The sequence below is a fragment of the Podarcis bocagei genome (assembly GCF_964188305.1).
Source record: "Podarcis bocagei genome assembly, chromosome: 16".
Taxonomy (NCBI): domain Eukaryota; kingdom Metazoa; phylum Chordata; class Lepidosauria; order Squamata; family Lacertidae; genus Podarcis; species Podarcis bocagei.
In genome coordinates, this window is record NC_138142.1 from 35,931,975 (window position 1) to 35,946,596 (window position 14,622).

Consider the following 14,622-nt stretch of genomic DNA (forward strand, 5'->3'; position numbering starts at 1 on the left):
CCTCTCAGAAAACCCTAGGTTCACTTACTTTGGAGTAAGCCCTGTGGAACCCATTGGGACTTACCGCCGTCTTAAACGCAGATCTGAGTTTTGTCTCTAAGGAAAGGGCACTGAGATTGTTTCTCAGCTGGGTTTCTATTGGGCATTGCCACCTAGTGGCAGAAGGAAGCATTGCACTTCCTGTCTGCCTCCGCGGAACTTCCTGCCTGCCTCATCTACAGAGACATGTCTCCTTATCTAGAAAAGACTTTGAAGCATCTTGTGGGGCTGTTTGTCAACTCTTTCATTTTAAAGTTGGCAATTTGTGGGTGTGCTTACTAATATCAAATCTGAGTGTTGGCCCATTGACAACACAGCTCAGCAGTGGCTTCCAGGGGCTTTAAACAGGAGTCTCTCCTTACCTAGAGATCTTGGGGGAAGCTTCTGCATCTAAAACTTGGGTGGGGAATTTGCGGCCCTCCAGCTGTTGCTGGATCCCAACTCCCACCAGCCCCTGCTAGCGTGGCCAATGGTCAAAGATGATGGGAGTTGTAGTTTCTTTAAAGGCCAGAGCAAATAATGTGACCTAGTTTTACAGCTGTGAAGCAGTATAGCAGGTGCTGTTAAGCTGTGGTAATTAAGCAGTTGGGTATGGTATATAAAGAGCAGCGAGTAGCTCTCTCAGTACCCTGGTGGATGGGTCATGCTTCTTGATAATTTAGTGTAAAAGGAGTTTTTTTGTTTGTTATTAAAACCTAGGAAAATTTATTTTGCGTTTCTTGAATGTGTGGTCTCCCCAGGCACGCTTTCTGCAGCACAACTAGTCTGCAAAATAACCAACACCTTTGGTTATGGGCCCAGCTGCCGAGTGGATGACTGCACATTTTTGGACTTTAAGAAAGGTTTGAAAGCTCCTTCTCCTGTTGGTGTGGTTCTGTGGGTCAGGAAGAGTTCTAGAATGGTTGGCTGGGTTCCAGAAGCTGAGAACGCTCTGATGTTCCCACAGCTGACAGATAAGAACTACAGTTTATGGTCGTTTGGGGTGGAGGCACTTTTGACCTCTCGGGAAGTTTGGACCTATGGAAACCGATGACCCTGTGACTAATGCTTGGTTGAAAGGAGATGCGAAAGCCAGGGCGATAATTACCGTATTTTTTGCACCATAACACTCACTTTTTTCCTCCTAGAAAGTAAGGGGAAATGTCTGTGCGTGTTATGGAGGGAATGCCTACGGGTGGCGGGGGGATCTGCTGCAGTCGTGAGCAGAGGATCCATGGTTCCCCTTCCTTCCCTCCTCCGTGGCTCGCTTTGAAACAGCAAAGCGGGAGAAGAGCCGCTGAGTGGCGAGGAGAGAGGGACAGAGAGCCTGCTTGCTTTAAAGTCCCTCTCTCCTCCCCACTCAGCTCACTACATAGCAGCAAAGTTTTTCAGCTTGCTAAGCTGGGGATGAGCGGGGAGGAGGAAGAAAAGCAGAGCCTGCTTGCTTTAAAGGAGCAAAGTGGGAGAGGAGAGGAGCCTTCTCCCCTTATACCCCTCTTCTTCATTATTAGCAGCATCCTTCTCCACCTACCCCATGCGTGCTCCTTGTCCCTTGAGTGCTTTTCCTTCCCTCCCCACTTAAAATGTGGTTACAAAGCACGGATCCACATGGATCCTCAGGATTTTTGCACTGGGTCACCCCAAATTCACCATCAGATCACATGTCTGTGGCCACAGCATGAACCACAAAAATCATATATCCACTGTTTCGTTTAGAATATTTTTTCCCTTGTTTTCCTCCTCTAAAAACTATGTGCGTGTTATGGTCGGGTGCGTGTTATAGAGTGAAAAATACGGTAATTTGGCTGTCAGTGACCAGCAAGTAGTATACATAAGGAATAAGAAAACTGCCAAAGAAATGTGGGACAGTCTTGCAGCAGGTCAGGGGTGATGGGATTTGGAGTCCAACTACATCTGGAGGTCCACAGGTTGTAGCCTCCGGACTGATCCTGCCCGCCTTCTCCAAAGGATCCCTGTTCCATGTGGCTACAAACAATCAACCCTCGGAACTGAATGGTTGAACCAGTTTCTGGAGGTTGAGACCTTTATTTAAAGTTGCCACATGGGCTCTGGGTGATGCAGGGCACCGACTGCTGGAGATTTACCCCACCCTCTCCCTTATTTTGAATCCTGCTGGAAGAAATCATTGTAGGTCATGCAGAGGGCTGTCAGGAAGCCCGTGTACTCCTTGAAGTCAATCTCATCATCCTTGTTCTTGTCCAGGGTTCCCATCAGCTTGTCAATTCCGCCTGCCTTCATCTTCTGCGAGGGAAAGGGGGCCAAAGGAAAGAGAAAGGGGAGAGATTGGGGTACATGTCCGATTATGGGGGGCACTGAACCCCCCCTCACAAATTTAACTCTCTTTCAAAACTTACGGGTTGCATCCAACCAAGGCCGTATTCACGTGATACATTTCAAGCTCTCCAATACTTTAAATGGGATGTGGGTGGCACTGTGGGTTAAACCTCAGAGCCTAGGACTTGCCGATCAGGAGGTCGGCGGCTCGAATCCCCGCGACGGGCTGAGCTCCCGTTGCTCGGTCCCTGCTCCTGCCAACCTAGCAGTTCGAAAGCACACCAGTGCAAATAGATAAATAGGTACCGCTCTGGTGAGAAGGTAAACGGTGTTTCCGTGCGCTGCTCTGGTTCGCCAGAAGCAGCTTAGTCATGTTGGCCACATGACCTGGAAGCTGTACGCCGGTTCCCTTGGCCAGTAAAGCGAGATGAGCGCCGCAACCCCAGAGTCGTCTGCGACTGGACCTAATGGTCAGGGGTCCCTTTACCTTTAATACTTTAAATTGTCATGACTTCCCGCAAAGAATTATGGGAGCTGTAGTTTGTTAAGGGTGCTGAGAGTCGTTATGAGACGCCGGCTATTTCCCGCTACAGAGCTACACTTCCAAGAGTTCCTGGGAAGCAGGATTGGTTGTTAAACCACTCCTGAAGTTGTAGGGGAATTGGGGCTTCCTAACAACTCTTGACGCCTTTAACAAACCGCAGCTCCCAGAATTATTTGGGGGAAGCCATGACTGTTTAAAGAGGTATCATAGTGCTTTAAATACATGGCGTGAATAGGGCCTAAGCTTTACTCAGAGTTAGATCCATTGCCATTCACTGAACTATATTACATCATGCTCATTCATTTTAATGGGTTTACTTTAAGACTGAGATGGGATATTGCCCTGAAAGAAGAAAGGAAGGATTATTGAGATATTTGTAGAATAAATTTGGAAGAAATTCTTCCAATTTTTCTTCTTCCAATTTTTCTTATTTTTTCTTTTTCTTTTTTCTTTTCTTCCTTTTTTCTTTTTTATTCTTTTTTTATATATGTGTGCTTATCTGAAAAATATATGTACGTACAGTGGTAGCTCGGGTTAAGTACTTACTTTGTTCTGGAGGTCCGTTCTTAACCTGAAACTGTTCTTAACCTGAAGCACCACTTTAGCTAATGGGGCCTCCTGCTGCTGCTGTTCCGCTGGAGCACAATTTCTGTTCTTATCCTGAAGCAAAGTTCTTAACCTGAGGTCTGTAACCTGAAGTGTATGTAACCTGAAGCGTATGTAACCTGAAGTGTATGTAACCCGAGGTACCACTGTATTTGTATGTATTTTGCCTGTATTTTGTAATAATTATGTTAAATAAAATTTAAACTTTTTTTAAAAAGGAAAGTCAGTCACCTGGAAGGAAACTAAGGCATAAAGTGAATAAGGGAAAGATGGGGAAAGGAAGAAAAGACTTATCCAAACTCCCAACTCCCCACTGTTTATCCCATGCGCAAGCCCCACATTTTGACTTGCTGCACCTCCTGTGTGTATCAAGGTCAGCCCCTCGCCACTGACTGTCCGTGGCTCTCCAGGGTTTCAAACTGGGAGTCTTTCCCAGTCCTACCAGGAGATGTCAGGACTCGAACCCGGGACCTCCTGCATGCAAGGCAGATGCTCTGCCACTCAGCCGTGGTCGTGATGGAAGATGCACATCTTGAAGGTAGAACGCTGGTTTCCCCAACCTCACGTTGTGTTTTGGGGCCACTATTCCCCCCCTCACCCGATCCGCTGGGGCACCGACCTCTCCAAGTGCCAGTTCCTTCTTCACCAGCTCCTTCAGCTCTCCCTTGCTCAGAGTGAACTTATCCCCTTCTTTCCCTGAATATTTGTGGAAGGTGTACACAAGCGTCGCCAGGGCTTTCTCCAGGGGCGTCTCCATGTCCATCGGCCAGGCAGGATCTGAAAAGGAGAAAACAAGGAAGTGAACTGTATGGCGGGATTTGTTCATTTGTTCATTAAATTTATATCCTGCCCTTCCTCCTGAAGGAGCACACAGTTAAGAACATACGAAGAGCCTGATCCAGACCATCCAAGTGTCCCTATTTTCCAGGGGTGGTCCTGGACCCCTGACCATTAGGTCCAGTTGTGGCCGACTCTGGGGTTGCGGCGCTCATCTCACTTTATTGGCCGAGGGAGCCGGCGTACAGCTTCTGGGTCATGTGGCCAGCATGACTAAGCCGCTTCTGGTGAACCAGATCAGCACACGGAAATGCCGTTTACCTTACCGCCGGACTGGTACCTATTTATCTACTTGCACTTTGACGTGCTTTCAAACTGCTAGGTTGGCAGGAGCTGGGACCGAGCAACGGGAGCTCACCCCGTCATGGGGATTCGAACTGCCGACCTTCTGATCAGCGAGTCCTAGGCGCTGTGGTTTAATCCACAGCACCATCCACATCCCTGCTTTTCCTTACAACATCCCTATTTTTACCAGAGAAATGTTGGAGGCCAACCCAGGAACGGGAGAAGGGCCCTTGGTTTCTTGATTTCAACCTGTGGGGCAGCTCAGGCCATAAAGCCTTTGATTATACAGCATTCGCCCTGGGTGCAAGCTTGGGAAGCTCATCCTGCAAAGCAGAAAGTATACATAAAAAGAGATCTTGCAAGCAAGCGCACATTAGAAGCAGCAGCGAACAACTCTGCAATTAAGGAGGGTGGAAACAAGCTGATAAGAGCTCCATTAGCACAAGTAGGGATTTCCCTGGGAACGGCTGGCCAGCCCTGGGCGAACACACCCGGCACCAGCGTGTTCTCGACGCTTCCCACTCCCAGCACTTTAGATCTGCAGCTCGTAGCATTCGAGTTGGCAGGTGAGGCAGCCCTGATCATATGATGTAAAGGTAAAGGTAAAGGGACCCCTGACCGTTAGGTCCAGTCGTGGCCGACTCTGGGGTTGCGGCGCTCATCTCGCTTTATTGGCCGAGGGAGCCGGCGTACAGCTTCCGGGTCATGTGGCCAGCATGACTAAGCCACTTCTGGTGAACCAGAGCAGTGCACGGAAATGCCATTTGCCTTCCCGCTAGAGCTGTACCTATTTATCTACTTGTAGTGGTGTGCTTTCGAGCTGCTAGGTTGGCAGGAGCAGGGACCGAGCCACGGGAGCTTACCCCATTGTGGGGATTCGAACTGCCGGCCTTCTGATCGGCAAGCCCTAGGCTCTGTGGTTTAACCCACAGCGCCACCCGCATCCCTTCCGATCACATGATGTACTCCGTTGTATATGCTAGGGGTGGGAAACCTGTGGCCCATGGGTCACATGTGACCCGCCAGGCCTCTCTATCTGGCCCACAAGACTCTCCCAAGACCACGCCCCTCATTGGGCCCTTATGTTTCGCACCTTGAGTATTTTTGCCTGCTGGGAATGTGCCCTTAAACTCTGCCCATGCCTTTTGCTTGTATGGATGCAGAACAGAGAGGGATATGTGAGCATTTGTGTGTGTGTGGAAGCTAGCCGACTGTACAGTGGCAATTTTTTACATTTTGTTGTACGCAGAGGAATGGTGGGAGGCATCGACTGGAGGACCCCCAAGGGATGGAGGTTCAGAGCTTGGAGAAGGGTGGTGGGATGACAATGCAAGTGGTCAGAGGGAGAAGAGGGTGAAGACTGGGAGGAGGAGGTATCGGAAGCTGAAGAGGTAACAGGGTTTAGTGAGCAGGAAGAATTTGTGGCAGAGAGGAGTCCAGAAGCATAGGCAGAAGCAGAAACTGGATGTCAGGAGTGCGTGCAGGAGCCAGGCCCTGTGACCGGTAAGGCTTTGCAGGACTGGGGCTTTCCTAAGTTTGTTCTGAAGAGGTAAGGTGCGGCCGCACAGGTGAGGCCGCTTGGTAACTCACTGCACCTGGCGGCAAGAGCTGGGAAGGGACATAAGGTCAGCATTTCCCTTTTGCTCTTTGCCACAGCAGCACACTTCCTGCCTTGCTGTGTTTGGCTCCTTGACTCCTTGCTTCCTGACCCTCCGACCCTTGGCTTCTTGACTCCCGGCTCTCTGACCCTTGGCTTCCTGACTCTCATTCCTGCTCCCACCCTGCCGCCTTGCCCCTGGTTCTGATGTCCTCCGCCAGGACTTTGACCGCCTGTAAACCGGACTGTGACACTGGAGAGTAGGATGGCCAAGAGGCAGAGATGAGTCAGGCTGGTCTCCCTCTCTTGCTGTAACAAACTCTCCTCTTCTCTGGTCTCCCAGAACCAGAAGAGGCATGAAAAGGGTGGAGAAGAAGTTAGCTTTGCGCAGGCACAGTCTCAGATTGCTTGGGGGAAACCTGAGAAAGGAGAAGGCTTAGGCAGCTGTGGGAAGGAGGGGGCCTTCAGTCTCTGCAACTGCCTACCAAAGAAGAATTGCTGTGCTTACTAGGCCTGGCACTCTTTAGCAGATCCGGTTTCCTCGAATAAAGAGTTACCTTCACTTACTCTGTGTGATTTATTGCTAGCTCGCCCTTGTCACATTTGTTGCCCCGCCCACCACTGGCCTGTGGCCCCCAAAATGTTTCCCAGAAGGGAATGTGGCCCTTGGGCCATATCCTTGAACTCTGATAACACCACTGGCTTCCCTGGATGGAGAATAGGGAGAGGGATTTGTGAATGAGCGTAGAAACTAGCTTACTGCCCAAAGTGAAAATTTACACCCACCATCACTCCGCCCACTTTTGACACCCACCCACCACTGGCATGTGGCCCCTGGGAGGTTTCTCAAAAGGGAAGGTGGCCCTTAGGCTGAAATAGGATCCCCAAGCCTTTTAAGTGAATAGTGAACTTGCTCTCTGAACCCGGATCCTTACACAGCCAGAATGGCATCCCTCAGTAATGAGGCAGATATATCAGCAAGCTTGGAGGGAGAGAGAAAGGAACTGCCCAATGGCTGCAGAATGTTGGGGCTGGCTGTAGCGGAATGGAGTTGTTTGGAAAGGGTGTGGCTGGCAGCCTGAACAGAAGCACTTTCCCCTGAAGCATTTATTGTAGTGGATATATATATGCATTCATCTCTCCCTCTATGGATTAGCCTCTCCCCTCTCCGGCAGTTTCCTCCATTCATTAACCTTTACAACAAATTAACTAATAGCTTCTGGAAATCTCGGCGGATCCAAAGGGCAGATTTCCTTCGCTAATCACCTCAAAACTGTGGACGGTGCCACTTTTGGGAGCCACCCACACGCATGAGGGAGAGAGCAGCGGACCCCGAGGGAACCCCAATGTTTACGGAAATTACAAATAAATGAATGAACATGTTTGGGGGAAATAAAACCGATGGGGAAGGGATGCTGAAACATCTGAGTCAGTGCTGATCACACTCAACTCGAGGTAATACTGTAATAATAATAATAATAATAATAATAATAATAATAATAATAATAATAATTTATTATTTATACCCCACCCATTTGGCTGGATTTCCCCAGCCACTCTGGGCAGCTTCCCACACAATATTAAAATACAATAACCTATTAAACATTAAAAGCTTCCCTAAACAGGGTTGCCTTCAGATGCCTTCTAAAAGTCTGGTAGTTGTTTTTCTCTTTGACATCTGGTGGGAGGGTGTTCCACAGGGCAGGCGTCACTACCGAGAAGGCCCTCTGCCTGGTTCCCTGTAACTTGGCTTCTCACAGCAAGGGAACCACCAGAAGGCCCTCGGCGCTGGACCTCAGTGCCCGGGTAGAACAATGGGGGTGGAGACACTTCAGGTACACTGGGCTGAGGCCAGTATGTTCTTCATAAGCAGATGCTTGTGAAATATTTGCTGGGGTGCTTTGTCCCTAAACTACACCCCACCTGCTGGTTTGGTGGGCCACAGATTCTACAGCTCTAAGCATTGGCACATGATGCTCAGCGCATCAGCTGGCAAAGTTTCCCACCTGTTCCCATGGCCTCCCTGGCATCGATCTCTGCTGCCAAGCCTTCGCTTCATCAGCCAAGAGGAACAACGAATCGCATAAACTCTAAAACAAACACAATTTTGAAACGGCTGCTTTGTGGTTAACCAGGCATTGAAGCCACCAGAGGGCCGAACCCACCTGTGAATCAGGCAGCTTGAATTCAAATCCAGTTAGCTGTGACCAAGGTGGGGCTGGGATCCTGTTCAAGGTGATGCAACCGTCCGCATGAGCTCATGCTAGCAAATAGATCCAAGAATGGTGTGTTAAAGATTAAGGTTGCCAGCATCCAGACTCGGGGTGTGTGTATGTGGTGTTCCTGTGGCTTTTAAGGCAGGGGGTGCCAACCTTTTGGGGCCTATTTTAATTTTTAATTATTACTTTATTCAAAGAATAACAAATAGAAATATCCGTTATCTCCCACAAACTTGGAAAGTAAGCTGGAGTCCATGTAGATATTTTGATTAGTGACAGTGTTTTCCTTCTGTGACTTGTACCCCCAAGTGTGTTTTATAAGTTGGTCTCCGACCGTAATAAATTATCTATCTATCTATCTATCTATCTATCTATCTATCTATCTATCTAGTGACGGTGCACATTTGGATTCTGGAAAGAGTGATGTGAGTGCCACCAATTCTGGTCACTACTTCCCCCTCCCAACATTTCTCCGATGAAAATAGGTTGTCCTATTCTGTTGTTGTTGTTGCTGTTGCTGTTGTTGCTGCTGTTGTTGTTGTTTATACCCTGCCTATCTGTCTGGGTTGTGCCAACCGCTGTGGGCAGCTCCCAACATATATAAAAACATAATAAAACATCAAACTTAAAAAAAAAACAACTTCCCTGTACAGAGCTGCCTTCAGATGTCTTCTAAAGGTTGTATAGCTACCATATTTTTCGCTCTATAAGACGCACCAGACCACAAGACGCACCTAGTTTTTGGAGGAGGAAAACAAGAAAAAAAATATTCTGAATCTCAGAAGCCAGAACAGCAAGAGGGATCGCTGCGCAGTGAAAGCAGCAATCCCTCTTGCTGTTCTGGCTTCTGGGAGAGCTGCGCAGCCTGCATTCGCTCCGTAAGACGCACACACATTTCCCCTTACTTATTAGGAGGGGAAAAGTGAGTCTTATAGAGCAAAAAATACGGTACTTATAATCTCCTTGGCTCGCATAACTCCATACCCTCCTACATTTCTCCGATGAAAATAGGGACGTCCTAAGTAAAAGTGGGACATTCTGGGATCGGATCAGAAACCGGGGCGGCTTCTGTAATTCCGGGACTGTGGACCCTGGGAAATAGGGACACTTGGAGGGTCGAACATACCGTGAGACAGGAAGAGAGAAAGTACCCACAAAACGCACCGTCACAGTTCCCAAAAGTAGGACTCAGCTGAATTAATCTTGAGTTCCCTAAGAAGCCTGAAGATCTGAAAGAGGAAGTGGAAGTGAAAGAGGAAACTTCCTCCTTTAGATTTCTAGGGACTTTTTGAGGGAAGAAAAGAATAGGAACTTCCCTCGCTGCCTCATGGCCAAGGGACGGGCTGAAAGGTATTATGGAGACCCTTGTTGTAAGAGTTACTGGGATTTTCATCCCGTACGGCATCACTCATCGCCAAGCTGACAGGCCTGTGGGTGATACAGCTGTATTTGAAGCTTAAAAACATGTCAGAGAAGGTATATGCCTACCATATGGAAGTTAACTGGACAACAAAAAAGGATTTTACGTGCTCTCATGGTAGCCAAGAGGCTGATATTGATGAACTAGAAGACAATATATATCCTTTAATCAGTGGATCGATCATATGATAACACTTGCAACCTATGAACAGACTGCTTACAGACGTAGACTGCTTGGATAAACACAGCAATATCTGGAACGAATGTATAGAAAATGCAGTAGGCTGTTAATATTTCTACAGTGGTACCTCGGGTTACATACGCTTCAGGTTACATACGCTTCAGGTTACATACGCTTCAGGTTACAGACTCCACTAACCCAGAAATAGTGCTTCAGGTTAAGAACTTTGCTTCAGTGCTTCAGGTTAAGAACTTTGCTTCAGGATAAGAACAGAAATCGGGCTCCGGCGGTGTGGCGGCAGCAGGAGGCCCCATTAGCTAAAGTGGTGCTTCAGGTTAAGAACAGTTTCAGGTTAAGTACGGACCTCCGGAACGAATTAAGTACTTAACCCGAGGTACCACTGTATTAGTATTGGGATAATAATCTCAATTTTTTGTCTATATTCATATAACGCTTCCCCTTCCCTTTACACAGTTCTGTGTTTTGATTTCCCCCCTTCTTTTTGTAACACTTTACTGCTTTAGATTTGAATTTATGTTTCAATAAAATATCAATTAATAAATGATGCAGGAGAACGGTGCGCCGGAGCATGGACAGAGTTACTGTACATCCCCTGCTTGCAAGGATCGCTGCCCACTCCTCCCCTAACCGTGCCTTTTAGCAACAGTCCAGAAATGTCACCTGCGGACACTTCTCAACCCCCCCCCCATAACTTTATCTGCCCGCGGACTGTCTCGCCAGAGTGGTGCATGGTCTAGTTATCTCCTGCTTGGACTACTGCAATGTGCTCTACGTGGGGCTACCTTTGAAGGTGACCCGGAAACTGCAATTAATCCAGAATGCGGCAGCTAGGCTGGTGACTGGGAGCGGCCGCCGAGACCACATAACACCGGTCCTGAAAGACCTACATTGGCTCCCAGTACGTTTCCGATCACAATTCAAAGTGTTGGTGCTGACCTTGAAAGCCCCAAACAGCCTCGGTCCTGTATACCTGAAGGAGCGTCTCCATCCCCATCGTCCAGCCCAGACACTGAGGTCCAATGCTGAGGGCCTTCTGGCGGTTCCCTCATTGCGAGAAGTGAGGTTACAGGGAACCAGACAGAGGGCCTTCTCGGTAGTGGCGCCCGTCCTGTGGAACGTCCCACCTTCAGATGTGAAGGAAATAAGCAGATATCCTATCTTTAAAAGGCATCTGAAGGCAGCCCTGTTCAGGGAAGTTTTTAATATTTAACGCTGTACTGTTTTTAACACTTGATTGGGAGCCGCCCAGAGTGGCTGGGGAAACTCAGCCAGATGGGCGGGGTATAAATAATAAATTTATTATCATCATCATCATCATCATCATCATCATCATCATCTCTGTGTCAGGCTCTGTGCCTGTTCACATGTTCATTCTGCTCTTCAGAGGCACAGGAGGCAGAGAGAAAATTTGGCAACAGTGGCCTCCGGAATCTAGGACCGTTACGCCAAGCAGCCCCAGATGAGTTAGTGAGCTCTTTCCAAAAGGTCAAGAAACAGGAGCCCATTTTCCTTCTGGAGTCCATCTCCCAAAACCCGAAGACGAACGAAAGATCTGGATTGATTTAGCTGGACTCTGACTCACAAAGAGATGTTGTAATGTGGAAAAGGCGTTGGCTGGCTTAGCGATTGCAGGCTGGGGATTTGCCAGCTTCTGATAGCCACGGGCAAAATCCAGAGCTTGACATTTTTACATGCAGGGTTGTGTGGGTGCGAGACCTCTGAGCAGCTCATGTGTCTTGCACATCTGGAATCTGCGTGGACATCTGGAGAGAAAAAGCCTCCTCTTCTTCCAGGAAGGGCTTGCTCCAAGCCAGAAATAAGGGGAGAAGGCTGTGATTTCCTGGCAGAACACCTGCTTTGAGTGCAGAAGGCTCCCGGTTTGATCCCTGCCATCTCCAGTTAGGGCTGGGAAAAGAGGGCTGGTTGGCTGGGGGCAGTGCCGGATTTACATATAAGCTAAACAAGTTATAGCTTAGGGCCCCACTCTCTTGGGGGCCCCCAAAAAAATTCAAAGGGGAAAAAAACACCTGGATGTACATTTCAAAAATATAAGATAAAAAAAAAAATACAGTGGTACAGTACCTTGGGTTACATACGCTTCAGGTTACATATGCTTCAGGTTACAAACTCCGCTAACCCAGAAATAGTGCTTTGCTTCAGGATGAGAACAGAAATCGTGCTCTGGCGGCGCGGCGGCAGCGGGAGGCCCCGTTAGCTAAAGTGGTGCTTCAGGTTAAGAACACTTTCAGGTTAAGAACGGACCTCCGGAACGAATTAAGTACTTAACTCGAGGTACCACTGTAAAATAAAACCTAAATACAGCAACCGTGTTTTGTGTTGTGTAGGCTCCTATGATGTAAGTAATGGGCCCTGCCTGCTAGCCTGCTCCCTAAGATATCACTGGTTTGCTCATTTCTATATCAATTACTTTGATAAAATACATATTTTTGTTATGCACAAATGGCTTTAGAAACCTATTAGGTCCATAAATTACCGTGTAGCATATATCCAACACAAAAAACAGTGACAATTTGTTGTTGACAAAGGACAGCTGGACATATAAAGGGCCCCATGACCTTCAGTAGCTTAGGGCCTCATCAAACCTAAATCAAACCTAAATTTCCCAGGGTGATGGGGGACCGTTAGTGAGCACTCTTTGGGTTCGCTCAGCCAACCAGCTGCAAATCCACCTAACAGTTACCATGTCCAGCCCACATCTGACCAGCTTCTCCACAAGATTATCATGGGGGACTTTGTCAAAAGCCGTACTGAAATCAAGATACAATAATGTCCATGGCATTCCTCTGATCCACCAAGCTTGTAACTCTTATCAAAAATGAGATCCATCTGGCATGACTTGTTTTTGAGAAAACTATGCTGCAGCCAGCGCAACTGAACCGGCTGTGATCCCCTAGATTTGCCTACTGCCTGGCCAGTATAGTGACTGGCTCCAATCAAGTCTTGGTTGCGAGTTACTGCCACATTGCCTTTCTGGATCAAACCATGGATTTGCCCAGCATCCTGTTTCCAACAGAGGGCATCTCGGAAGCCCCTAAAGCGAGGTCTGAAGGCAGCAGCCCTTTTCCCCTGTTCAACCCCCAGAAGCAGGCATTTTGTGGTAGACTGCCCTTGCACAAGGAGGCTCCGTTTGAGCTAGCATAACTAAAAGAGCCGCTGGGGGAAGGAGTTTGGGGAAGGCTGAGGCGGCGGCGAAAACAATCTAGAAAGCATCACAGAGAGGAAAAGCAAGCCAGTTGATAAGTACAGATGGATGTGAAATTGAGGATGCATAGCCGTTTCAGATAAAGTGATGAAGAATAAAAGGAGCTAAAAGCAACTCACCGGATGAGAATGTGGATGGCAAGCTTGAGCGGTGAAGCAGGGAACTGGGTGTGGTATAATATCTCCCTCTTATGCAGTTTCATGGGGGGTCCCTAGAGATTGAGGCTGGTAAAAGCAGGAACATGATCTTGTTGCCAGGATATGTCCTGAGGGACTGCTGGCATCCAGCCATCTTTTCCTCGGGTTGTGAACAACTCTTTTTCTTTTCTTTTTTCCCTTTCTCCGCTTTTCAATTAACTTTATTTACTGAGGCTTATTCATAGATCTTCAAAAATACCATACCCATCACAAAGTATATTTTTTACAATATACTAAGATAAGACAGCTACTTGGTCTAAAAAAAGAAGAAATTCAGAAAGAAGAAAAGGCAAGAAATGGAGAGACCAGGAAAAAAATAGAAAGGGAGAGAAAAGGGGAAAGAAAGAAATAACTACAGAAAGATAGGTAAAGGTAAAGGGACGCCTGACTGTTAGGTCCAGTCGTGACCGACTCTGGGGTTGCAGCGCTCATCTTGCTTTATTGGCCGAGGGAGCCGGCGTACAGCTTCCGGGTCATGTGGCCAGCATGACTAAGCCGCTTCTGGCGAACCAGAGCAGCGCACGGAAAGGCTGTTTACCTTCCCGCCGGAGCAGTACCTATTTATATACTTGCACTTTGATGTGCTTTCAAACTGCTAGGTTGGCAGGAGCTGGGACAGAGCAATGGGAGCTCACCCCGTCGCGGGGATTTGAACCTCTGACCTTCTGATCGGCATGTCCTAGGCTCTATGGTTTAACCCACACCGCCAACTGAGTCCCATTAACAACTCTTGCTTGAGCCTAAATTAGGATTCTCTTGGCCTTATCAATGTTCTGCCTGAAGGTGGCCAGCTTTTAATTTTAGGAGGGCTCCTGCGCCTTTAATGCGGGGAGGGTTCAGTTTCCTTGGAATGAAAGCAAGAGAGAGAGAGAGACGGGTGGCAGAAAGAGGAATAAGCGGTGGTTTCACCCAGTGCTGCAGACGACAAAGAGAGAACTTCCGTTGTGTCTTAAACACAAGCAGATTTTTTGATTTTTTGGTGGTGTGCTACTTTGTCATCCGTGAGGGTTGAGTCACGATAAATTCTGTTTGCTGCTGAGGTGCCACAAATGGAGGAGAACTACATGCTGCAATCGAGGGCTGCATTCCTTACTAGGAAACATTTGGAGGGCCATAGATCCCTCCCCCTCCAAAAAAATAACCCCCACACAGCTAACTTACAGCTGGTTCTCAGCTTCTC

General features: G+C 48.0%; 2 protein-coding genes across 7 annotated transcripts in view; one reads left to right on the plus strand and one right to left on the minus strand.

The window, feature by feature from the left end:
- The window catches only part of LOC308575278 (protein S100-A13-like), a 110,130-nt gene that overhangs the window by 11,734 nt on the left and 83,774 nt on the right, over nt 1-14,622 (plus strand). The gene's annotated exons all lie outside the window — the stretch shown is intronic.
- S100A5 (S100 calcium binding protein A5) lies at nt 2,045-13,725 on the minus strand. 6 transcript variants are annotated; one of them, XM_081173934.1, is made up of 3 exons: nt 13,365-13,725; nt 4,062-4,240; nt 2,045-2,280 (listed from the first exon to the last, which is right to left on the minus strand). In XM_081173934.1, exons 2-3 carry the CDS (start codon nt 4,224-4,226, stop codon nt 2,137-2,139), a joined length of 309 nt encoding a protein of 102 aa, XP_081030060.1. In that variant the 5' UTR covers nt 4,227-4,240; nt 13,365-13,725; the 3' UTR covers nt 2,045-2,136. The 6 variants fall into 6 exon arrangements, with proteins under 6 accessions (XP_081030060.1, XP_081030061.1, XP_081030058.1 ...); XM_081173935.1 differs by lacking the exon at nt 13,365-13,725 and adding an exon at nt 8,348-8,722; XM_081173932.1 differs by lacking the exon at nt 13,365-13,725 and adding an exon at nt 8,189-8,326.